Source organism: Zymoseptoria tritici, chromosome 2 (genome assembly GCF_000219625.1).
Source record: "Zymoseptoria tritici IPO323 chromosome 2, whole genome shotgun sequence".
Classification (NCBI taxonomy): domain Eukaryota; kingdom Fungi; phylum Ascomycota; class Dothideomycetes; order Mycosphaerellales; family Mycosphaerellaceae; genus Zymoseptoria; species Zymoseptoria tritici.
The window spans coordinates 1,692,911-1,715,931 of NC_018217.1; the positions used below are offsets into that span (position 1 = coordinate 1,692,911).

A 23,021-nucleotide genomic window follows, 5' to 3' on the forward strand; every position below is an offset into this window, starting at 1 on the left:
ATAAATCGAGCATCCGGCTAGCTCTAACCCTTAAGTAGCAGAGCTAGCCGGTAAGACGGCTAAGGAGCCGCCTTAAGTGCTCTTAGCTACTAGATAATCAAAAAGCGGAAAAAGAATAATACCTATTTATAAGGGCGGAGGCCCTTAAGCTATATAGACTAACTAAAACGAGCGAGTTATGTAATAATAACGAGCCTTCAAGTAAAACGGTGCCTAAGGCTTTAAGGGTTCAAGTAAACCTGAGCGAGGTTTTTGGTGTTTTTGAACAGCTGGAAGTGTTTCATCAGCTTCACTGCCTTGTACGAAAGTTTCAGCACACTCCGTCCTCCGCCACTTGCTAACATGATGGTAGAAATGGATCAGAGACCGTTTCTGGGAGACCGAACTGGCAGCCCTTGACTCCTCCGTGCTTGCCCAGTTCCCGCAGCGGCGCAATCACACAGGTAGCATCAGACACTCCAGCGTTCGTGATCGCTCGCTGCTAACAATCTTTAGATCACTGCATCGATTACCTTCGCCAAGCAATCATGTGTGGTAGCGACCTTACGCCAATAACTTTTGAGTGGATATCCGAGATCAACGGCTACATCGCGCATCACAGTACCCAACATGTATGCCGGGACTTTGGCGCTATTTATGAGTGGGCCAAGCGTAGAGACGATTCGGGCTTGCAGGCTGGAGGGAATCACATGAACGTGGAGCTTCAGCAGCATGAGAAGTGGGATTAGATCAAGGCGAGCGCATTTGAGGCAGAAAATCGAATCTTCGATGGTTACTGCAACACATTTCAAGCCCATTGACTTCCTACCACGTCTCACAGATCTCGCAGATGCTCAGATGAATCGATTGAACGGGATTACATAAGACAGTCGCAAAATGAGGCTCGGGCCTCATTCCTGTTGTGGATCATCAGACTAACCATTAGTGAAGTGCACGTAACTAGTGCCAAGGCATTTACACACACAGATAGCTAAAGTAAGAATCTTACACTTAAGATTCTCTCTGCATAACAATATATACCTACTAATTAGAGGTCTTCTTCTACTTAGCTTAAGTCTAATTACAACAGGTTATAAGCCCGGCGTAACTACTGCACACTTAAGGAAGAATTGTCTGTTCTAAGCGCAGCTACTAGAACCTTACTATACACTGTTTAGACAGTTAACTAGCGAGCCGAGAAAGAGCTAGTTACAATAACAGCCGCAATGCAGGCTAATAAGTTTAAGACTACGAAGGAGAATAAAGTCCTAAGAAAGGGAAGCAACTTCTTAGACTAGTTAAGGATGCTTAAAGCAGCCCTTATAGACAAGGAGGTATTAGGCTATGTCTTTTATAACATTCCCTAGTACCCTGCCTAACTAAAGCTAGGAATTAAAGTTAGATATCCCTCTCTATTAACTAAGGAGAGTACTGCTTTATCCTCCTAGGCTCTAACTCCTTCCTAAAAAGAAGGAGGGGATACTCTAGTAACAGAACCTATTCTAACTAGTAGACTAAGACTAACTCCTCTCTAAGTCTAGCACAAGCATAACCTAATTACATACGGGATTATTAGCAAAAGGATTAACTAATCTCTAAGGCCTAACTTTAGGGATACAGAGAAGATAGCTAAGGAACTATATAATACTGTTGCAGCTACCTACAGGCCTGTTATAACTATAAACATTTATAACAGCCTAAGGATTCTTAGAATTAGTAATATTAAGATCTAAGGAACAAACACTTAGAAGTACTATAAGGACTTCTAAAAGTAGTATTACAAGTACATCTCTATAATAGAACAATACTCTAGGTCTAAGAGTATTCTAGTCTTAAAGCTTACCTTTAGTAATAAGCAGATTAGGCTGTTCTTTATCTAGGGCCTCTACTATCTAGAATACCTAAGAAGCTAGAGACAATCCTATTACATTAAGAACACAACTCTTAAAGAGCTAATTACCTTATTAATTAAGGAACCTCCTCTACAGACATAGAGGACAGCAGGAGGATTTAGGGGTGCTGCAGTAGATAATAATTAGTGTACTAAGTATACCTATTATATCTACATAAATGCAGACTACTTTAAGAAGCACCCTAATAAGGCCCTAAAGTCCTAGGTATATAGAGGAAAAGGAGGATCTAATAAGGATAAGAAGAAGTCCTAAGACAAGAGCAAGAGACATAACAAGAAGGGAGGAAAGGGTGCTGCAGCAATTAAGCCTATCTCCTCTTCTAATACAGGCTTAGGCTCTAATTTAGACAGCTTATTTGCAGGAGCAGCAATTGCTGCCGCTAGAATACAAAGGAGTAACACTATTATCTAGGATTCTAGTATATTATACTACTTCTTTAACAACAAGTCCTAGTTCTTAGACCTTAAACCCCTAGAAACCCTAATTAGGTTCTCTTAAGCTATTAGACAAAGCATAGTTACATACTTAGGAAGTGTAAGGATTATAATAAAGTACAAGGGGAATAAGTTAAACATTACCTTGCAAGATGTGTTATACTCTCCTAACTCTAATTATAACCTTATCTTAGCAGAGACTCTCTAGCTAAAGTGCAAGGTCTACCTAGACAGGCTATCTTTATGCATTCTAAGGAATAATAAGAAGATAGGCAAGGTTTAGTCTACTTATAATGTTCTAATCCTTTAGAATACAACTGTCTCTCTCCCTAAAGGGAGTACCAAAGTTGCTTCTACAACTAACAGGAACATATCCTATCTAGCCTTTGCTATGCCTAAGGCTAACATAACAAGATAGCACTAGAGACTAGGCTATATAGGGAACAAGATTCTTAGTGCAATAAAGGCTTAAGTCTAAGGACTTAAGCAAATTAACATATCTACACTTAAGCACTATAAGCTATACAAGCTTGCAAGGTTACAGAGAATAGTGTTAAGAACTCTAAGACTAACACCTTAATCCTTATTAGATAAGGTCCACATTAACATTATAAGACTAATCTTTCTACTAGACATCTTTAGATGCAAGTACATCCTTATAATTACTAATGCAAAGTTAAGAAGGAGATAGGCTATCTTCTACAAGCTTAAATCACAAGCTGCACAAATTATTAAGAAATAGACTACTAAGACATTTAACTAGTATAAAAAGATAGTTAAGATCTAGTTCTTAGATAGAGGAGGAGAGTTTAACAACAATAATCTAATTACATTTGCAGAGAATAAGGGACTAAGATAGGATTTCTTAGCTCCCTATACTCCTAAGCAGAATAGAATTGCAGAATTATCTAACAAGGTTATTCTTAACAAGGCAAGAGCAATAATAATTAACTCTAGCCTACCTCTCCCTCTCTAGAGCTTTGCAGTTGCATATGCAATCTTCCTTACTAACAGGCTAGTATACCTGTTAACTAACAAGATTCCTCTTTAGGAATTTAATTAAGATCTTAATGCTAGAACTCTATATATTAATCTAACAAAGGTTAGGAGATTTAGATGCAGAGCATATCTACATAATTAAGGGAGACCTAATTTATAGAAGTTCTATCCTAGAGCAGAGAAATACTAGAATCTAGGATTCTAGGAGAACACTTTAACTAACTATATAGTTTAGAAGTTTAAACTATCTACCCTTACTAGGTTTTAGCATAAGATTGTAACCTCTCCTTATATAACACATAATAAGGATAAGGTATATAGCATAATACCTGCTGCCCTAGACTTCTAGGGGGAGAGTTTCCTACAACTAATGCAACCTATTACTACAGAACAGGAAGTCTATACTATCTACACTAAGGATTAAGATTAGGGCTAGGATACCTAAGGGCAAGATACCTAACCTCTTACTACTTCTTATCTTTAAGAAGTAGAGAACATATTTAATACTATGCAGAGAAAGAGAAACCAAGCCTCCCTTTTAACATCTTAGGGGGAGCAAACATTAGGTTAGGACATATAGTCCTAGGATAACTAACACAAGCAGTCTAAGCCTAATTAGCTAGAGGCTACTAAGCATAAAGAAGCCTCCTAGCTAGCTTAGGGGGAGCATATTTCTAAGGAAACAGGAAGTCCTAAGGGATTCTAAGGAAGTCCTAAGGGATTCTAGGAGCAGGCTAATGCCTTATTAACACAGCTACAACATTAAGCATTAGTAGAGGATTGCCCTAAAAGGGAAGACCTTTAAGATTATGCTATAACTCTCTTCCTAGACATTTATATTACAGGAAAGAGGAAAGCAGGGAGAAGCCCTAAGAGACCTAAGAAATTAGGCAATAAAGCAAGTCCTAAAAGCTTAGGCATATTTAGACTCTTAAGAAGTAGAAGATTAGTTGTAAGAAAAGACTACAGCAAGATCTAGAAGATAGGACTTAAAGCAACAAATCCTAATCTGTCTAATCCTAAGACAGTTAAGGAAGCTCTCTCTAGATCTAACTACAAGGAATAGGAGAAAGCTATTATTAAGGAAGCTAAGTTACTTAAGTCTACAGGATGCCTTAAATAGAAACTTATTAGCACCCTCCCTAAGAGGAGAGTCCCTCTTATAGAGAAATAGGTCTTTAAGATTAAGGTGCTCCTAGATAGAACTATAGAGAAGTACAAGGCTAGATAGACAGCTAGGGGATTTACACAAAGGAAGGGACTTAACTATATTAATACCTTTGCTCCTACCCTAAGAGCTGCAACAGGGAGAATACTTCTATCCCTCTTAGTTAACTTTAGCTAGAAGAGGAGACAAGTTAATGTTAAGACTACATTCCTAAATCTAAACCTAGATAAGCAGATCTTTATTAAGCTACTAGAGGGAGCTTATCTCTTTAAGAAAGATGCCCACAAGTACATTATATATGTTAAGAAAGGACTATATAGGCTTAAGCAGGCAGCTGCTCTCTAGCACTACGATACTATAGACACTCTCTAAAAGCTTAGTCTAACAAGAACTATTAGCGATACTTGCCTCTTTTAAGGGAAAGGCATCCTTATTCTCCTTTATGTAGATAACTTCTAGATCTTTAGACAGTTAGACTATAAGATTAACAAGCTAATTAAGGGATTAGAGCAGAAGTACACAATTAAGGTTGTTAATACTAATGTCTTTCTTAGACTTTACCTAAAGGAAGGGAAAGATAGCTCTATATCTGTCTCTTAGGAACACTATTCTAAAGACAAACTTCAAGGACATAGTCTTAGCAATGCAAAGAGTGTTAAGTACCCCCTTAACACCCTCCTTAAACCCCTCTAGGATAAGGGAACAAAGGAGGACTATAATCTCTTTAATAAGATTATTAGGGAACTACAACATCTATTAAACTATACTAGACCAGACATTAGTTTTGCTGTTAACTACTATGCAAGGTTCCTTTAGAACCTAGGACCTTTGCATGTTTAGGCAGCTAAATACATCTAAAGATATATTGCAGGCACAATTAACAAGTACCTTATATACAGGAAAACTAAGGAGCAAATTTAGATTAAAGTATTCTTAGACTCTAACTTTGCTAGTAATCCTAGCACATCTAGGTCTACCTTAGGAATGCTCTTTAAAATTGCAGGAGGCCTAGTTGTCTAGAGATCTTAACTGCAGAAAGAAGTAGTGCTGTCTAGCACTAAGGTAGAGTACCTCTCTCTTACTAAGGTAACAAGAGAAGTAAATTAGGTAAGGAATCTTATTAATAAGCTCCAGCCCTTTACCTAGGCCAAAAGCATTTCTACTATCCTTATTAAAGTAGACAATTAATTAGCTATTAGCCTTATAGAAAACTATGCTAACTCTAAAAGATTAAGACATGTCTCTCTTAGGAACTATTACTGCAGAGAGCAACATAATAAGGGGAGTATTAAGGTAGAGTTTGTAAGGACAGACATGCAGCTTACAAACTGTCTAACAAAACCAAAATCCCTAAACACTATCCTCTAATGTAGGCGTCTACTAAAAAGAGCATCTTGTGCGAGCATAAGAGGAACACATCCTAACATAGTCGCACGAAATAAGAGGCTAATACAGGAATTAAACCTGTAACCTTCTAATTTGTAGTTAGAAATTATACTACTAGACTAACTAGCCCTTAATAAGAAGAGGGAAATTGCTCTTAAATTTATGCCTTAGTACCTACATTCCTACCTAAGAAGGATTCCCTCCCTAGAATTATACTATTTTATTTGTTACAAAACTAAGAAGCATAATACTTAGAACACTTATTTTATTCTTATCTGTATAAAGGAAAGGAGGCAACTACACACCTCTACAAAAGCATCTAAGAAACTATAAGAAAAACACCTAGCTAAAGGAAAACTTTTCTATAAAAACCCAAAAGCATTAGAGCATATCCTAGAACCTGCAGCCTACCCCCCTAGAACTACTACTAAAAGACTAAGCTAATTTCCCTAGAATCTTAACTTAAAGCCTAGGAGAATGTTAGTTTCTATTAGGGAAGAAGGGATTTTAAGGAGAACATACACAGGATGCTATACTACTAACTACTGCTTTATCTCTGCCTTATTAGAGCTTAATATTTAGCTAAGAGGAGTCTAGTTATAGCACAACACAAATCCCTAAGGATTAGGAGTTATTAGACTAGGGTAGTTTTCTACTAGGAAGGCCTACTCCCTTAGGTTATACAGCTCCTCTATTACTATATTAATAAGGTCTGTAGTAAGGAGATCCTTATTAAGCTTAGCTATAAACCTATTAAAGCAAGCTACAAAAGAGAAGGGACCTTAAGCCCTAACATTTACTCTATTATAGTATCTGTTTATCTCTCCTCTAATAAGTTAATATATAGTCTAATATGCTACAGAACTATCTTTATAGATCTATAGGAGATCTCTACTACTAACAGCTCTTGCTTTATCGATAACTTGCTAGAAGGTTTTCCTAGGGACAGAGAAAGCTGCTCTTCTTCTAGAAGCTATAGCTAGTAATATAGATTATATTATTAATAGCTGTAAGGGATAGATAATAGATTAGCTAATAAATTAGCTAAATAGATAAGAGGTGTAGATTGTAAAGTAGAGGAATAAAAAAGCTAGAAGAAGATGCTTTTTAACAAGCTAAAGCCGAGCATTAGCTACGTAGTAGGTAAATACCTGCTATATTTAGGTAACAGACAGCTCGTAATAATGCAGCTGCTAATAGGGGAGTGTTGTAGATTATTAGACTAACTATTAGTAAAGTGCACGTAACTAGTACTAAGGCATTCACACACACAGATAGCTAAAGTAAGAATCTTACACTTAAGATTCTCTCTGCATAATAATATATACCTACTAATCAGAGGTCTTCTTCCACTCAGCTTGAGTCCAATCACAACAATTCCAACAACCCCCTATTCTGAGAATAGTGCTTGTGCGCCATTGTGGGGCCGAACTCTGCGATGCAAGACTAGGAGCCGAGACTTCTTGACCTGATTAGACGGCGACACGCCTTGTACAGCGACACGCCATTGTACGGCAGCTCGCTCGGAAACGTCGACACGCTTGAAACTTGAGAGCGTCGGCACGCCCTACAGCGGCGACACGCCTAGCTCCCGTGGCAGAGAGCCTGGCAACAGCGGCCTGCTCAACGTCTGCGTGTCGCGCCACAAGATCTGCGTGTCGTAACGGGATTGCATAGATCCTTCAACTCCTTCATCTTCTTGACTGATTAGACTATAAAGTCAGACCGAGAACTTCACTCAGACCACCAGAACCATCTGGCCCCCTGAACAGCGCCATCACACCAACTGAGCGAGACAAATACTCGTCGTCAATCAAGATGAAGTTCCTCATCCTCGCGACCCTCGCCACCTTCGCGGTCCTAGGACTCGCCGCTCCCGTCGCCGTTCCAGGCGGGTGTCAGCCTGGTACCGACGGTGAAGCCCACACAGACACTTGCTACACCTGGATCAAGAGGGCAAAATTCGAGGAGGAGAAGGCCGCCGCTCAGTCTGGATCGATTGAATGAGAAACAGGTACTTGGCCATCCGCGGAGCAAGTCTTTGATGCGACATATTGACCGGTTGTACAGGCGTATCCCGCGACAGCTGACCCCTGGGGATTGGCAGGTCGTGGGGGCATGACCGAGCTGGGCTCCACGTCTGGCTTTGGGCTATTGAAAGCAAGGAATGTCGCAGTGTGGTCTCGGATCTTGGTCTCAACCTCGAATTCCGCAATCATTGATCTTTGGGGGGTGGTTTGAACTTTGGGAACTTTCACTCTGTCCACGCACTCCCCAGATACTGTCGCTCTCACAATCTTTCTTTTGTAGCGATCTATGAAGAACCACACGAATAATGAGATGAATGCGATCCGACGGCGTTATTTGTCTCGATCAAGTCCGGAAGAAGTAAGAATGTTCCACTGCTCTCCTCTTGCTTTCCTGTAAGGTGTCTTGGGCACAATGCCGCCATTGCTCTTCAAATCATTACACGTACTTCAATAGGTAGTGACCAGTCAACTGTCAGGCGCGGCGGAGCGGGCTGAAGAGGAAGTGGACAGCACGAAATGTGGGCTGCGGAGAGGGAAGAGAGCTGTTGTTACGAATTGTCGTCCAATCCATCACTCCGTTCAAACACCTCACTTCCTCGCCCGTGACATCGATTCGGGATTGACATAAGCATACTTGGGCATCGCAGAGGTCTTCTTCCTCCGAACACAAAAGCTACAGCCGTGTCAGTAATGGCACTCCTCCGCCGATTGTACAACGAAAACTTACAATACCAGCGCACCGATGAGAACGAGTAACGGCACGCCCAACCCAACACCCACACCGATTGCGATCGATCTGTGCTTCTTCGCAGCTTCGACTGCATCGTTGACGTATTCACTCACGGAGGTCGGACCAGGAGTGTAGGCGCTCGGACTACCGGATATACGCTCCAGTTTTTGGGCTCCTGTGCCGAGCGGGATGCGAGTGATTGCGGCCATGGACGTAGCTGCCGTGGGATACTCGCTCGGAAGGTCATATTCGTTGGCAGCGTAGACCGTCGTCGACGTGGTCTCGATCTGGTGCATTGTGGTCTGCAAAGACACCGGACATTCGCCCGTGACGGTAGCTGGACATTCGATGGCGGAGTACAGCCGCGTTGTCGTTAGCTCGGTAGAGTACTCGCCGGCTGTGGCCTGTCGCTTCAGCTTTTCGGCGGTAGAGGTGACCGTGGGCGCGGCATCAATCACACAGTAGCTGTTGAGTGTCGTGGTATACACCGCTGTACTCGTCGCGACGGCGGGTCCGTACATGACTGTGCCAACGGTGACTTGAGCTCCAGCTGTAGCACCCAGGGCGAGGCTGTAGTCTTGAACTACTTTGAACCGGCAGTCGGGATCGGCAGGTACCAGCTCGAAAGACGTCTTGAAGACTGCAACATCGGCGTTGACACCCATCAAAATGCCACCGGCAAGCTGCAGGTCGCTCAGCGACAAGTTGCCCACTTTCGCGTCCTTGAGAGGGGAAGGAATCTCGTCAGTCAAGGGTATCACGTTTCCGATAGTCATGGCTGCTTTGGCGCCCAGTCGAAGCGTTGCCGTGAACGAGGCGGTGGCACTTTGCACGGTCACCGGCAATAGTTCAAAGTGACCGCCTTCACTGCACGCGAGTCAGCTTCCGTGGGTGAGGTCCTTCGTAGACGGCCACTTACAGGCTCATGTCTGACACCTTGTCGCCGAAAAGCTCGAGTCTCATGGCGACATGATCATCGACTTTGACGTGCAGTCCACCGGTGATATCCAGTTCTCCATCAATGGCCAAGATCAAGTCGACAGAGAATATGACCCCGAACTTGATGTTATTTGGCAGCTCGATGCCCACAGGATTCGCTCCAGGCGGCATAAGCTTCAATGTGTATGTCGCGGATGCTTTAAGCTTGGTTTCGAGCTCGAGGTACAAGTCCAGATCTTCGAAGCGAAAAGTGATTGTGGTGGCGGGTATAGCGAGGTCCAATTCATTATCGAAAGATGAGACGTTGATGGTCGGCGGCAGAAGGTCTGTAAGATCAAATCCGTCTTCCAATATGTTCTCCGTGACGCCATCGACATAGTCATCCCAGTTGTGATAATTGCTGAAGTAGGCATCGAAGGCAACGAACGTTTCAGTGACCGTTTCGTTGACTTGATCAATGACGTTGTTCACCGTATCGTTCAGTATGTCGCTGAAGGTGTCATTGTCGCTATCGCTTTGGACTTCGATCTCTGCCATTGCGAGTGTGGTGAATTAGCATTTCTTGCACTTGATTTCGATCGAACCAGCCACTTCAGTTGTACTCGATCCTGTCTTGTTGACGTTTCCATGAGTAGGTCCTTTCACAGAACCACCGCTGCGATCGCAAATTAGAGATGTGCTGCACTCGATAGATACGGCGTGGCTTACATCTTGAACAGGGTCACATCATCCATTTTGAAGTTCAGTTGATCTTCGGCCTTGTATTTTGCGTCTCGACCAGACAAGGTCGCTGCTTGCAGTCCTCGAGCGATGACGGCCCGAGTGTCTGCGGCGCTCTGACCTTGAATTGGACGGGTTGCCAGCTGAAAGCTTGACGGCGAAGGCCTTGCATAGCTTGGAGCAAGGAGTATTGTCAAAAGGAGTCCGACGAACAAGATATCTGTACCCATAGCGAGCCAGTGTTGTGCAGTCGAGCGATGGCTAGATGAAAGGCGAAGGAGGTTTTGGTTAAGGTGGATCCGGACGTTCCTTATAGTCGTGCCTCTTGAAGTACCTTTCTGAACGCCGTGCTGTCTGTGTTTCCGACCGCGGGGGCCATGGGCTACGTTGCAGCCACAATTTGTAGGCGATGGAGCTATATTCGTGGACGTGCATCGTCCAGCTATTCTTGTTCGCATCGCTAAGAGCCTACCGCTGCGAGATGTAGTGGTGCGACCATGCAGAGTTTCGGATCTGTTGCTGCGCCGACTATCGTACCTTTATGGTCGAACAACATCGATACCTGAAGCGGTCCAACCAGTTCTGCTCTGACACAGCCGTCGAAGCGATAGGGTCGTGCTTCGTAGAGCTCGGCTGGGTCTGCGTTGCTGGAGAACAAAGACAAGCCCTCATTTGCCTTCGGCAACCAAGTTGGGATCCAGATGGCGGGTTGGCCTACGAGGCCAGACTCCAAGCGACGGCAGGATTCAATGCACTCAGCCATAGGTAGTCATGCATGGCAGTAGAGCTGGGAGGTGGAGTCAGAAGCATGTCCTCGGTTCGAACTTGGACTGGATCAGGCTGAGGTCGGGCCAAAGTACTGGAACAGACGGTCCTGGAGATGGACTACGATGGCAGCAGATGTGATCTGCCTTGACTTGACCATGGACTGTGACGATAGCGCTTCGACAAGATAGGGATTGCGGTGGCTGATTTCCAGTTACCAGAACGGGTATCGTGGACATGAAGTTGGAAGTGCGGCGCCAACAGGAAACTTCGATTGCACAAGGCTGCGGACGAGGGACCAGGCTGGTCGAGCCCAATCCTCACGAAAGGTGACACTGCAGATAGCTGAACTTTCGGGTACTGAATCACCTCCCGGAAAGGCGGAGTCAGAGCCAGAGCCGAGTCGCTGGTGTCGGCTGTGCGGTTTGACAAGGCTGAGACAAGGCTGAGAGTGCCGGACAAGGCTGGCTTGATGGAATGCCCAGATGGAAGCGATCTGGCAAAGGTGGGCTGCGAATCAAGTCTGCGGGCAGGAATCCGATGTCTGTGAGTCGTCAGTATCTTTAGCACTCAATAAATGGCCCGCTCGCGCTCAGATCACAGTCAACAGCAACGAGTTTGACTGCGACCGTCCAATCGCACAAAGGCTGAGACAAGGCTGATAATAGCTGGAAGATCTCGAGTGAGCATGCTGCCGTCTAGACCCTAGCACGCCAGACTCGTTCTCTCGGCATGCATGCACCAGCTCATGAGATCGCATCGGATCTGCATTGTGTTCTGTCTTGATGAAGCGCTTCAAAGGTTGATGTTGGTGATACGGCACTCAGAATGACCGTAGTCCTTGACGATCGCAGGTTGTGAACACACAGCATACTGCTTTGCCGGTCAGTACACATTGGGTTCGATCAATCGTGTGGAATCGGCGCCATTTTCAAGTAGGAAAGAGACGGGAGATGTTGTCGTCGAAGGTGAGACGTTATGACTAAGCAACTCCTGCGGCCTGAGGCAGAACCACGACACGGAAGCAGAATAGAACTAGCTCTGTTCGCTACTCTTCACATCCGCACGTCGTCGTTGAAAGTACGCGAGGCGAAATGCTCCTATGATCGAACCAAGAAGCTCTCGGATGAATCCCGATCTCAGGCACAGAAGACGCTCTTCAACAGTCGAATCCTCACACATGGATCAGCAGACCAACCACTTTCGCATTTCGTGACTTTTTCGGTGGAAGCAGGCAGTGTGATTTCGGAAAGTAACGACAACGACCATTCTTTGGTACTGTCATTCAATGGTAGGTAGTATGTGGACTCCTGGCGTGTCCGGTAACGACTTGATACACCTCTCGATGTCACTCCGCCAATTCCCATTGCGCCGACGCTATTCCTTTCGCTTTTTGAAATGCATTCAACCAAAAATCCACCACTCACAGATGATGTTCCGCCCGCACGGGCTCTTCTGTGCTCGTGTCTGTTCCTTGTCCGTACTCCTCTCACATCCGGGGGTATCAATGTTTCATCCCATGCTCTTAACTCCAACTCCACGCGATATCAATGTCCTGCCTCTTTCCAGCTCATCGAACCATGTCCTCCATTCCACCTCATTCGTCCATAACCATTCAAGAAGACAACGACAATGCCTCCACATCCGCCTCCAGATCGTCTCCCTGGTAATTCACCACCACAGTCCTCTCACCTTGGTAATGCGGCGGGCTGGCGGGTACATCGTCGTACATCGGCGGCTGCTCGTCGTCCCATGCGATTCCCATGCCCGCCCTCTCCGTCACGTTCAGGGCAAACTGCGTCCGCAACACCCTCGCTGCACCCGTTGGAGTCGCTTGGCTCGGCTTCTTGTTCGGCGCCCACTCCTCCGCGATGACGAGTTCAAGGATCAAGTTGTGGGAGATCTTCAACCCGCTCGGCGCTTCGACGGAACACTGCGGTCGGGCTGAGGTGTCAATCGCGCAGGTGAACTCGCCCTCGATCGCGCCGTCTGAAAAGTCCGTCTTCCATCCTTGCTTCAGCTCGTCCATGCCGATGTCCCGTGTGGATTCGTGTTGCAGGCCTTTGCCCTCGCCTCCAACTTTAGATGCGTGCTGGGAACAGGCGGGTGAGATGGCGACTTCGTGCTCTTCGATGCGCCACGTGAGCTTCCTAAGGCGCCAGCGGGTTTGCGTGTCATCGCGTTTGGTGGTGATGCCGGTCATGCGGCAAGAGACAGGGAAGTCGCCGATCGGGTGGACCACATTGGGGAGGGTGACGTGGAGCGAGAGATTGGTAGGTGGGAATACGCGGATGGAGTTCTTGTCATTTCCCGGGCGGAGGGCGCGGTTGATGGTAAGGGCACGGCGGTGCTCGACCTCTTCACCGGTGGATGCGCGAGCGCGGACGTGGAGAGAGTATTCGATGGATGCCAGAGCGCCGTGAGTGGTGGCTGGAAGGTGGCCGGGAATGAGGTGAGAGAAGGGAAGTTCCTGCACGCCATCTTGCGCGGTGAAGAATTTGGGTTTGGCGAGGAAGTTCCATTCGTAGAGGTCTTTGACTTGTGTGGCGCATTCGCGGCAACGGTCGGCGACGGGTCGTTTGGTGGCAGATGTGCATTCGAGATACATGGCGATGGACTCGAGAATCGTGTCGTCGCCGGTGGGAGTGATGCGTAGACGGCCGGAGATCAATGCGCCGGAAGATTGGGATGGAGCGTCGATCATCAGAACGGGCGGAGACTCCATCTGGAGATCCAAATTGACGCATTGTGGGCGGAGGGAGGAACGTGGTGTTTCCTTGTCCTTGGGTTTGCTCTGTTTGTCCTTGGAGAGCGAACGGTCTTTGCGGTCCTTGGACGAGTGCTTTTTGGTCAAGCTGAGAGTGGGGCGTTTGAAGTCCATGGTGGGAGAAGAGCTGCCGGAGGGAGAGCGAACTTCGAGCGAGGAGTTGGAGTTGGATTTGTTGGATTTGGCGGGGAAGGAGGAAGGATCGAGGCTTGGAGGAGACTGCCGACCAAAGTCCAGTCCGCGGCCGAAGATCCTCGCGGGCATGGCGTGACGACGAGAGGAGAGTGAAAATGGCAGAAAAGATGCTAGTACTCCTTTCGATTTCTTTACGCCGCAGTAAAGCCCACGTCCGAATGTGACGTTTTCGCGGTTCGCTTGTGAAAAAGCACGGCAGGGATTCGGATCGGGATTCGCGTGTGGGGTGCAGATGGTGGCTGCTTGATTGACGTGATGTACTGTGGAATGTACAGTGAGGTCAGGTGGATGGTGGTTGCAAGGTCTGCAAAGAGTGCGGCGAATTGAGGCCAGTGAGGTATAGTCGTTCAAGAGTTGGTGCGGTGAGTAGTCAGATCACAGCGAAGGTTGTTGGCAGGAGGCACTCTCATTTTCTCATGGGTGAGGAAGGGATGAAGGAGAAGAGGAGCTTTGGGAGAGGAACGAGTCGGATATGTAGTGGTGCATGAAGAGAGAACGCAGGGCGTGGAGGTGGATTGGTATAGAAGAGTCACGAAGAGGAGAAGGGGTGCGAACACGTGGGCAACGGGCGTAAGGACTATGACAATAATAATAATACTTCGTACATGAGGAAAAACCACACGTTCGTGCATACGATCGAGTAAGAGGAACTCGTGACAGGCAAACATCAACGCCAACGTGGGTCGGCAGCACACCCCCGGCCCGAACGACTCGATCGAACCAAGGCACAAGCCTTTTTGCGGCTAGATTCTCATAGGGCGTACGGACATGTCTCGTTTTCTCTGCTTTTCATCGTGTTTCTTCTCACGCCAGGCAGAGAATTCTGCCGGCTCTACTAGAACTAGTCACTTAACGGCAAGAGAGTCCAGGAGCAGAGCCAGGATTGCCAAAGTGTGGAATCGTTCTACAAAGTTCTCGGCTCTCACTTCCTTTCTCTCAGCTGAGAGGGAATGACATCACCTCGTTCCCAACAGCCAGGCATCGCGATCAATGCCTGCTACTCCGGCCCATCAAACCATCATACGAAGATGACCACCACAGTAGTTCTATTCCACCACAGTCCATCTCGCCGACCTCTCACCACCACAGCACACCGCCTAGGATCGCTTCCTCTCAAGCCGGTTGCGGCGCATTCGCTAGACCTGCTAGCCTGATGAGCACGACATCAAGGTGCCGCACTAGCATCGTCGCAAGCCATTGGCAACGCGCGCAAGCCACAACTCCGTTCCACGATGACTCCCAGTCTGGTATTCGCACGCGGCCGGGGGAGTTTCCACGAACGCGGTGCGGTTCTGCCGGGCTTGTCGGAGGACGCCGATGTCTCGCTGTTCGGTCCGCTCGGTTTGAAGAAGAACACGCCCACGAATATGTATGTGAGCTCGTTGTCTGTCGTCGGAACCATTCCTTCGTACACGTAGTTCTAACCCCGCGATTCGGCTGTCTTTCAAGCGTTCTTCCCCTCCTTCTCTACAGCAGATCTTTGAACATACATCTCCGAGGCGAGAAAGGTCACGCGTGAAACATGGCGCTTGAGACAACATCACGCGACCAACATTCTCTCCTCTGCTTGTGAATAACGCATGATATGCGTGTTCACTGCTGGCAAAAGTGCGTCCCTCACCAGACACGCCATCGCTCCTTCTCATTACGAAATCGCCTCTCAACAGCAGCTCTAACTAAGAGGACCCGCATTCTCGGCCCCATTTTCACATGCCGCGATGTTGGTGACTCCTCTGCTTGACATGTAATACTTACTTACGTACTAAAGGGCGTGGACATGGCAATGCGGTAGCACAGTCCGCGTGATATTGTAAGTGGAATGGCGAGGATGGCGAAACAGGTGGTGTGCTTCGAAGGTCGTGTTCTTCCCGTGCTCGAAATAAACCATCCGCGGGTTTATTTTCCTGGAACACAGCAGGGTGCAAGTGTTCTCTTCAAGGCCGCATGAGGTGAACAGGTAACAGGCCTGCAAAGTGAAAATTTCCACATCTCCGGAGAAACGTCCTGCGAACATCAAGACTCCCATGGAGATGTCCAATTTCTTCTTCCACATTGTACGACTGTCCGACCACACGCATCCTTCACGCAAAGACTGTCCACCAATTCCGCTCACTCCTTCCTTTGGAGGCAGTCGCATCCACTGAGTCATCTCAACGAAAGTAGAGATTCCACACCGCAAAGTGCTTCGCGCTGCGCTTACTCCTAGTCGACCGGACCAAGCCTGCAAGCGTTATTCTTGGAGTGATCTCCGGCAGGGAAAAGTCTGATGATCCGGGGAGATTTTTCTTTACTAGTGCGCTCCAGTCCTCTTCACCGTTGAAGTCGCGCACCTTCTGCATGTGAAGGTGAGGTTGTACTAAAAGCGGAAGCAGAAAGAATCGGCCGGCTTTTGTCGCCTCAAGGATTGCTCAGTATGTCGCCGTGAGTCGCTGTACGAGATACTCTCCACTTTTCGAACACACTCAGGTCAGCTCAACCGGCTTCCTCAAGTCGAGGCAGACAATGCAGATGTCATCAAAAACTCACCTATTGACACCCTCGTACTTCTTCGGCCTGCTCTCATCAAACGTGCTCGGAATCGTCTCGATGAAAGCGTCCGAATTGGGATTGCAGAAATAAGCAATACTACAATCACATTGACCACGAATCAGTCATCGCGGACCATGAAGCACGGCAGCGGGAGAGACTCTCGAAACTCACCTATACCGTGCCGGATACACCTCTAGGTCGGTGGGCGGCTGCACAACTCGATGTTTCGTGCTTTTGATCACATCGTTCGACCACCTCGCGAGGAGATCGCCCGCGTTCACGACGATGGTGTCTTCGATTGGTGTGGCTGGGACGTAGTTGCCATTGGGACTGAGCACCTCGAGGCCGCCGGCCATGTCCTACAAAGAGAACGTTGCTGTTAGTGCAAGGCCTTCATGAGGTTCACATCCCTCGCGATGTTCTCGGACGGATCGAAAACCCAGCATGCTCTCCAAAAGACTCCACACGACCCTTATTGCTGAGCCGTGCAAGTCGGAACCTGGCATGATCTGTGCTCAAGTGAAATCGCAAAGCCGATGTGGGCCGCTTTGGACTCGAGCATTCGGGCGAGTGCATGTTGAAGTGTCATCTCGCCGAGAAGCAGCCGTTCGTATATCCGATGGAGCAGTACCTTGCACGAAGGGCTCGGAGGATTGTTGATTGAACTGCACATACCTGGAATAGCAGTGTCATGCTGCCATAGTCGGTGTGTGCGCCGGCTCGTACTGTATTCTGGAAAGAGATCCAAATTAGTTGACTTCACACGAACTCAACGAGCCATTACAGACATTCGACTCACCTTGTTTCCCTTGAACACCTCACTCCTCACGGGCGGGTAATGCAACAGCCTCAGGGTATTGTCGCCCTTGCCACAAGACTTCTCGAACCAGTCTTCCTCGATTCCCAACCCACATGCTACCGCTTTCAACACCTGTAAGTGCAGCTTCCTCCCTGCCTCGAAGAAGTCCATCGTGGTTTCTTTAAATTCCTTGCCCGCTTCATCCTCCTTCGGCCATTGATTTGGACATCCTTCCACTCCTTCCCGTCCGATCTCGAAGGATTCTTTCAAATCGACACCTTCCAGATTGCGAATGCGAGCGATCTCCTCCGGATCTGTGGAGTCGGTCGTCTTCTCTCGGCCAGGTTGGGAGTAGCCTCGATTAGCAGCGGGCGTTGTCCATCCTAGTGAAAGCTTCTCTTCCTCGGAGCGAGTGAAGAACTTCGCCGAGGATGCAAATGTGGAAGCGATGCTGGAGCGTGGGATGCCGTGGTTGCGGAGATAGATGAAGCCCGCCCGTTGGAAGCCTTGTAGGATGGAGCGGGCGGTCTGTTGTTTGAGGGAAGGCTCGCCCGAGGTGAAGTGGGAGAAGTCGATGAGAGGAATTTCAAGATTGTCGGAGGAGACGGCGGACATGATTGACCACGATGAAGCTTGTTCGTGAGTATGCTGATTCTTGTTGGAATGTACGTTGATGGCCGAGCCGAGAGATGAAATGAAACAACCACGCGGCGGAGTGTAGTCAAGATAGAGATCGTGGCGCCTTCGGGTTATACCTTGCCTGTCTATTGTGCCTCCTTCCCTGAGAAGACGCTCTTATCTGTTTCAGATAGGTGAAGGAATGACTGCCGAAGTGTTCTGAAACTGTCAAAGAAGATAAGAGGTCGAATAGAAATGCACCGCGAGTCAGGCAATCAGGGTGGGGGCGTCCCCTCATCGGACATCCTCCATCGAGCTACAATACTCGCCGGCCTTTTGCCGGGAGACCTTGTGACCTCACTCTGAAGCGGAAGAGAAGCTAAGAGCAAAAGGAAGGAGAAGACGAACTTTTGATCGCCTAGAAGAGAAAGAGAATTCCCGGTCCGCCACGACTCACCACTTTTCCACCCCAAAGGCTATAGTCACACAAAACCATGGCATCCATCGACACAAATATAGCAGACCGCCTCCCAGACGTCCCCAAAATGACCAACGTCGACGTCCACACTCATCTGTACCCTCCTTCTCTGGTCGAACTTCTCCGCTCCCGCACCGAAGTCCCCTACGTCCGTAGCTTCGACGCCGCAGAAGGCGAACGCCTGATCATCCTCCCCTCTGAGGATGCCAGCACTTCCACATCTCGCGGCCGACCTTTCGGACCAGATTACTACGATGTCTCTCGGAAAATGTCCTTCATGAAAGTCCACGGCATCGATATCTCTGTACTATCACTGGCGAACCCCTGGCTGGACTGGGTGGCCGCAGAGTACGCTGCAGAAACGGCGAAGATGGTGAATGATGACTTTGAAACATTGTGTGCGAGCCAGCCGGGAAAGTTGTATGCGTTCGCTACGTTACCGTTGAGCGGAACAGTGGAGGAAATCGTGGCGGAGATTGCGAGGTTGAAGACGCTAAAGTATTGTCGGGGTGTGGTCATGGGTACGTCCGGGGTCGGGCAAGGATTGGATGATTTGAAGCTGGAGAAGATCTGGGCGGCGCTGGAGAAGGAGGAGATGATGCTGTTTCTGCATCCGCATTATGGCCTACCAAGTGAGGTCTTCGGGCCGAGGAACGCGGAGTATGGGCATGTTTTGGCATTGGCGATGGGGTTTCCGATGGAGACGACGATTGCTGTGACCAGGATGTGAGTGCGCTGCATAGTTTCGTGACGTATGCGAGAGAAGACCAGCTGACCATCCCGACAGGCTTCTCAGTGGCGTCTTTGACCGCTTTCCAAAGCTGAAGTGCCTTCTCGCCCACAGCGGTGGCACATTGCCATTCCTAGCGGGTCGGATAGAGAGTTGCATCGCTCACGATGCCCATCTCAAGAAGGAAGGTAAGCTTGAGCATCGAAGAGAACTGTGGGATATTCTACGGACGAATATCTACCTGGACGCTGTAATCTACTCTGAACTCGGCCTCAACGCAGCCCTAGACGCCTCAGGTGCAGATAGGTGAGATAGCTCATTTGCGTGAGAGTTTGCAGTGTACTAACAATGCTCTCAGGATCATGTTTGGTACAGATCACCCGTTCTTCCCACCCTTGGAAGAGGACGAACACGACAGGGAATGGCCGAGCGTGACTTCGAATCTTGCTGCGATGATCAATACCTTCGGGGAAGACGAGGCTGGAGGCATTGATCTGATGGGCGGGAACGCATTGCGGGTCCTCGGTATTGAGTGCATTCAGAGCAAGGAGTGAATTTTCCTGTCCGCTGAGCCACATCCTCACGAAGGTACAAACTGCTCCTCGTCGAGTCTTGTTGCTTCGCTCCAGCTGTCCGCGACCCAGCTCTCGGTCACAATTCGGGGAAGCTGCTGCTTCGAAGAAACCGCTTTCCTCGTGGCGGCCGGAGAACAGCCTGTGTGCAAGACGACATGCGTCAATTGATCGTCTTCGATCGAGTCGGCTATTTGTCCACCAGCAAATTTGAACAGGCGTATCGCCTCAGCGGGTACGTCGTCGAAGTAGGCAGTGGTACCGCGAAACATGAAACCTTTCATAGCATCGAGCTCATGACCATGGTCGTGGAACTGTTCAAGCACCTCGTCAGGGTTCAGACCATCCTCCATTTTGGACGGCATAGCATTACACAATGCCAGCAGCTCTTCAGTCGTGATATCACGGGCATAGCTGTCGCCATATTCGTCAACGTTGTCGTCAAATCTGCCTTGTTCGGCAGACGCGGTGTGGAAGAGGTGGAATTTCTCCAGGGGCAGTAGCAGCGCAGGTCGACCGATGTCAATCTCGCTTTGTCGGACACAGTCCAAAAGCCAGGACGGTCTGATGATGCTGCGTTTGTCGTGCTTGGAGATTGACGCGACCTTGACCATGTTTCGGTCCGCAATGATGATTGTGTCTGGATCTTTCTCTGAAGCGACGACGTTTCCGCCATTGGCCTTGATTAGTTGTTCGAGTTCGGCCTTGGTTTTCTTCAACGGTTTCGGTGCTTCAGTCATGACGAAGAACGACAACCCCTCGAAGACCTTTGTGGCAGGACCCGCATACGGCGCCCTGACCGCATCCTCTTGTCCTTGTATTACCAACTCCCTCTTCTTGCGTTTTGGTCCGACTTTCTGCTTCCGAGTATCGTCAATCTTCATCTTCTTCTCCTCCACCTCGGCTTCCACTCTCTTTCGCAGAGCGTTGAACTCGTCCTGTGTCAAGGCTTGAGTCCAGTCCTTGTCGGTCCTTAGTTTCTTGAACCGCGGGAAGCGCAATGTACAGCCAGTGGCGAATTGCGTCGTGCCGGTCACAGATGCGGCTTTGACCGATAGCACTATTGAATCCTCAGGCTTGATCCACACGTCGGGTTTCTCGAACTGGCGGTCACCTCCACCAAGGACGACCCAGTCCGTGGGAGGCTTTTTGGCATTCCAGTCCGTCCACTTGCCCTCGGTTCGGTGGCGGATCTCAGCATAATCAGATGCGGCAAATCCTCCACCAACTTTGAAGAACGAGAGCACCATCTGAGGGTTGATGTTACGATTCTGACTGCTGAAGATTGCTTGTTGCGGCTTCAGACCACACAGGAAACTGCTCAGGCCTCCACCTCTCTTGCCGGAACCATAGTAGCCTCCTACCACGATACAGTCCAGCGATTCGCCGAACTCTGTCATGTACTCGGGCTTCACCTTAATCCAGTCATCGTTTCGCTCATTTAAGCGGTACTCCGAGCGAGGATTCTTCAAGACCAAGCCTTCGCTGGCCTCAGCCACGACTTTTCGCAGCACGGGCTCGATTTCTGACGCTTGAGTCGCTTTTTGATGTTCGTGAATCTCCATTCGTTGATCGATCGATGTGACGCTCTTCAGAAGTGCTTCGTGTCGGACGCGCAAGGTGTAGTGAGTCAGGTCCTTGTCATTGAGGAATAGGCAGTCGAATATCCGGAACACAGGTCGATTCCCGGTACTAAATGGATTCTGTTGTTCCGAAAGAGCAGCGGTTTTGAGCGTACCAAAGGGCACTAAAGCCTGCTCCTTCGGGTCCCAGGTGATCATCTCTCCATCTAGAATGATGTTCCGCACGCCCTCGTTGAAAGCGTTCTTGATGTGGCGTGTCAGGGCGGAGTTGTCGTCTTCGAAGTGCTTCCCATACAGGTAGGTATAGTCCTTTGCTTTGCGTGACCAAAAGCCGAATCGTTTGCCGCCCGGTATTTGATCGTCTTCAACCATATGCAGTTGCATTCGTTCGCCGTCCAACTTCTCCTCGATCCAGAACTCTGCATCTTCTTCAGTCGGCTTCATCCGAGCCACCATTTGCTCCATTGACCGCATCTGGAAAGCTGCAAGCTGTGGCTGAAAACATTGCATAAGCGCAATTCCAGCGCTGTCGCCCTCAAGGCGAACGTCTGGATCCCACAATTCCCAGCAGACTCGCCGGAGATTGCTAGAGATGTTGAAAAGATTCTCTGCGTCCTGATGCCAAACGTCGAAAAATGTCCTCTCGGAAGCACCGACCTTCATCTGACGCAAGATCATACGAATCAACCACATCATTTCCTCGGCGCACATTCGATTGTAGAACTCTTCGATGATGGGTCGTTGATTCTCCTCCTTCTGCGCTACAGACAGTCGATCCAGCATTTCGTTCACCTGCGCGATTGTCATATCACCAGGAGTCTGGCGCATGGGTCGCTTGCTGATGACCTCGAAGCATCGTCCAGCGAAGTCGCCAGCCATCGCACTTGATGCTTTGACTCCAGGCAGCTTCCAGTGTAAGAGATTGTAACCGTCTTCGCTATCTTTGTTGATCTTCATCACACGGACGAGCAGCTTACCGAGAGTCATCTCCTTGATGCCGTACATACCCCGCTCACGATCCTTCTCAGGGACGATGAGGCGTATTGCGGGAAAGATGTCGTTGCCGACCTGTTTGCGCCATCTCGAGATGAAGCGATCGATGATCGAGCGTCGCGCTTCATGCGGTGCTTGGCCTTGACCGTGAGGGCCTTCCTTCTTGCGCGCGATTGATGGACCCGTTGGCTTCTTCTTGTTCTCATTGAGAGGGTTGAACAGAGTGGTGTAAAGTTCGTGGAATGGCAACGTCTTTGCATGGTTCTTTGGACGACCAGGATACTTTTCATCCATTTCATCTTGTGTCATCGATCCGTGGCCGTACATCAACTCGTTCTCCTCGTCTGCTTCTGCCCGAGCCTTGCGCCTCGCTGCTTCGTCGCCCATGTGATGACGATGATGCCGGCGTGATCGGTGATCAGAGGTGAATTCGAATGAGATGGACGACAATGTTGTTCAGCCGCGATTTGGTGCCATGTGACAAAGGAAAGACCGTCATCGACCTACCTCCTTGAAGTTGGATTACAATCTCTCTCCTGGCGAAGGCAAGTGTTGTATGTCCTCCGTAAACAAGGCAACAGCGTATCGCCTCAGGCAGCATCTACAGCACGTGACAGCGCGGACTTGGTGGGGGCTCGCGTGCCGCTGCTGCTATTTTGGGGAAACGCTCGCTCGCTCACTCTCGGGTTTCATC

At 48.5% G+C, this 23,021-nt stretch overlaps 7 protein-coding genes across 7 annotated transcripts; 2 read left to right on the forward strand and 5 right to left on the reverse strand.

Moving 5' to 3' along the window:
* Nucleotides 1-497: 497 nt before the first annotated feature.
* On the forward strand, nt 498-656 carry MYCGRDRAFT_31124 (uncharacterized protein; the record flags this gene model as incomplete). Its single annotated transcript, XM_003854878.1, has 1 exon — nt 498-656. A coding segment is annotated over one exon (159 nt), but the record flags the coding sequence as incomplete, so codon positions are not given.
* Nucleotides 657-8,632: 7,976 nt separating this feature from the next.
* On the reverse strand, nt 8,633-10,115 carry MYCGRDRAFT_37295 (uncharacterized protein; the record flags this gene model as incomplete). The annotated part of the gene is made up of 2 exons (XM_003855516.1): nt 8,633-9,506; nt 9,559-10,115. 2 exons carry the CDS (start codon nt 10,113-10,115, stop codon nt 8,633-8,635), a joined length of 1,431 nt encoding a protein of 476 aa, XP_003855564.1.
* Nucleotides 10,116-12,759: 2,644 nt separating this feature from the next.
* MYCGRDRAFT_22969 (uncharacterized protein) lies at nt 12,760-13,800 on the reverse strand (the record flags this gene model as incomplete). The annotated part of the gene is made up of 1 exon (XM_003855515.1): nt 12,760-13,800. A coding segment is annotated over one exon (1,041 nt), but the record flags the coding sequence as incomplete, so codon positions are not given.
* A 1,103-nt stretch (nt 13,801-14,903) lies between these two features.
* MYCGRDRAFT_103232 (uncharacterized protein) lies at nt 14,904-15,427 on the reverse strand (the record flags this gene model as incomplete). The annotated part of the gene is made up of 1 exon (XM_003855514.1): nt 14,904-15,427. The coding sequence occupies one exon, from the start codon at nt 15,425-15,427 to the stop codon at nt 15,191-15,193; it is 237 nt and encodes a 78-aa protein (XP_003855562.1).
* Nucleotides 15,428-16,433: 1,006 nt separating this feature from the next.
* MYCGRDRAFT_68338 (uncharacterized protein) lies at nt 16,434-17,980 on the reverse strand (the record flags this gene model as incomplete). Its single annotated transcript, XM_003855513.1, has 5 exons — nt 16,434-16,473; nt 16,552-16,650; nt 16,726-16,913; nt 17,230-17,286; nt 17,354-17,980. 5 exons carry the CDS (start codon nt 17,966-17,968, stop codon nt 16,434-16,436), a joined length of 999 nt encoding a protein of 332 aa, XP_003855561.1.
* Nucleotides 17,981-18,516: 536 nt separating this feature from the next.
* MYCGRDRAFT_84608 (uncharacterized protein) lies at nt 18,517-19,733 on the forward strand (the record flags this gene model as incomplete). Its single annotated transcript, XM_003854879.1, has 3 exons — nt 18,517-19,175; nt 19,237-19,485; nt 19,538-19,733. 3 exons carry the CDS (start codon nt 18,517-18,519, stop codon nt 19,731-19,733), a joined length of 1,104 nt encoding a protein of 367 aa, XP_003854927.1.
* A 26-nt stretch (nt 19,734-19,759) lies between these two features.
* MYCGRDRAFT_68344 (uncharacterized protein) lies at nt 19,760-22,654 on the reverse strand (the record flags this gene model as incomplete). Its single annotated transcript, XM_003855512.1, has 1 exon — nt 19,760-22,654. The coding sequence occupies one exon, from the start codon at nt 22,652-22,654 to the stop codon at nt 19,760-19,762; it is 2,895 nt and encodes a 964-aa protein (XP_003855560.1).
* Between the last annotated feature and the right edge of the window lie 367 nt (nt 22,655-23,021).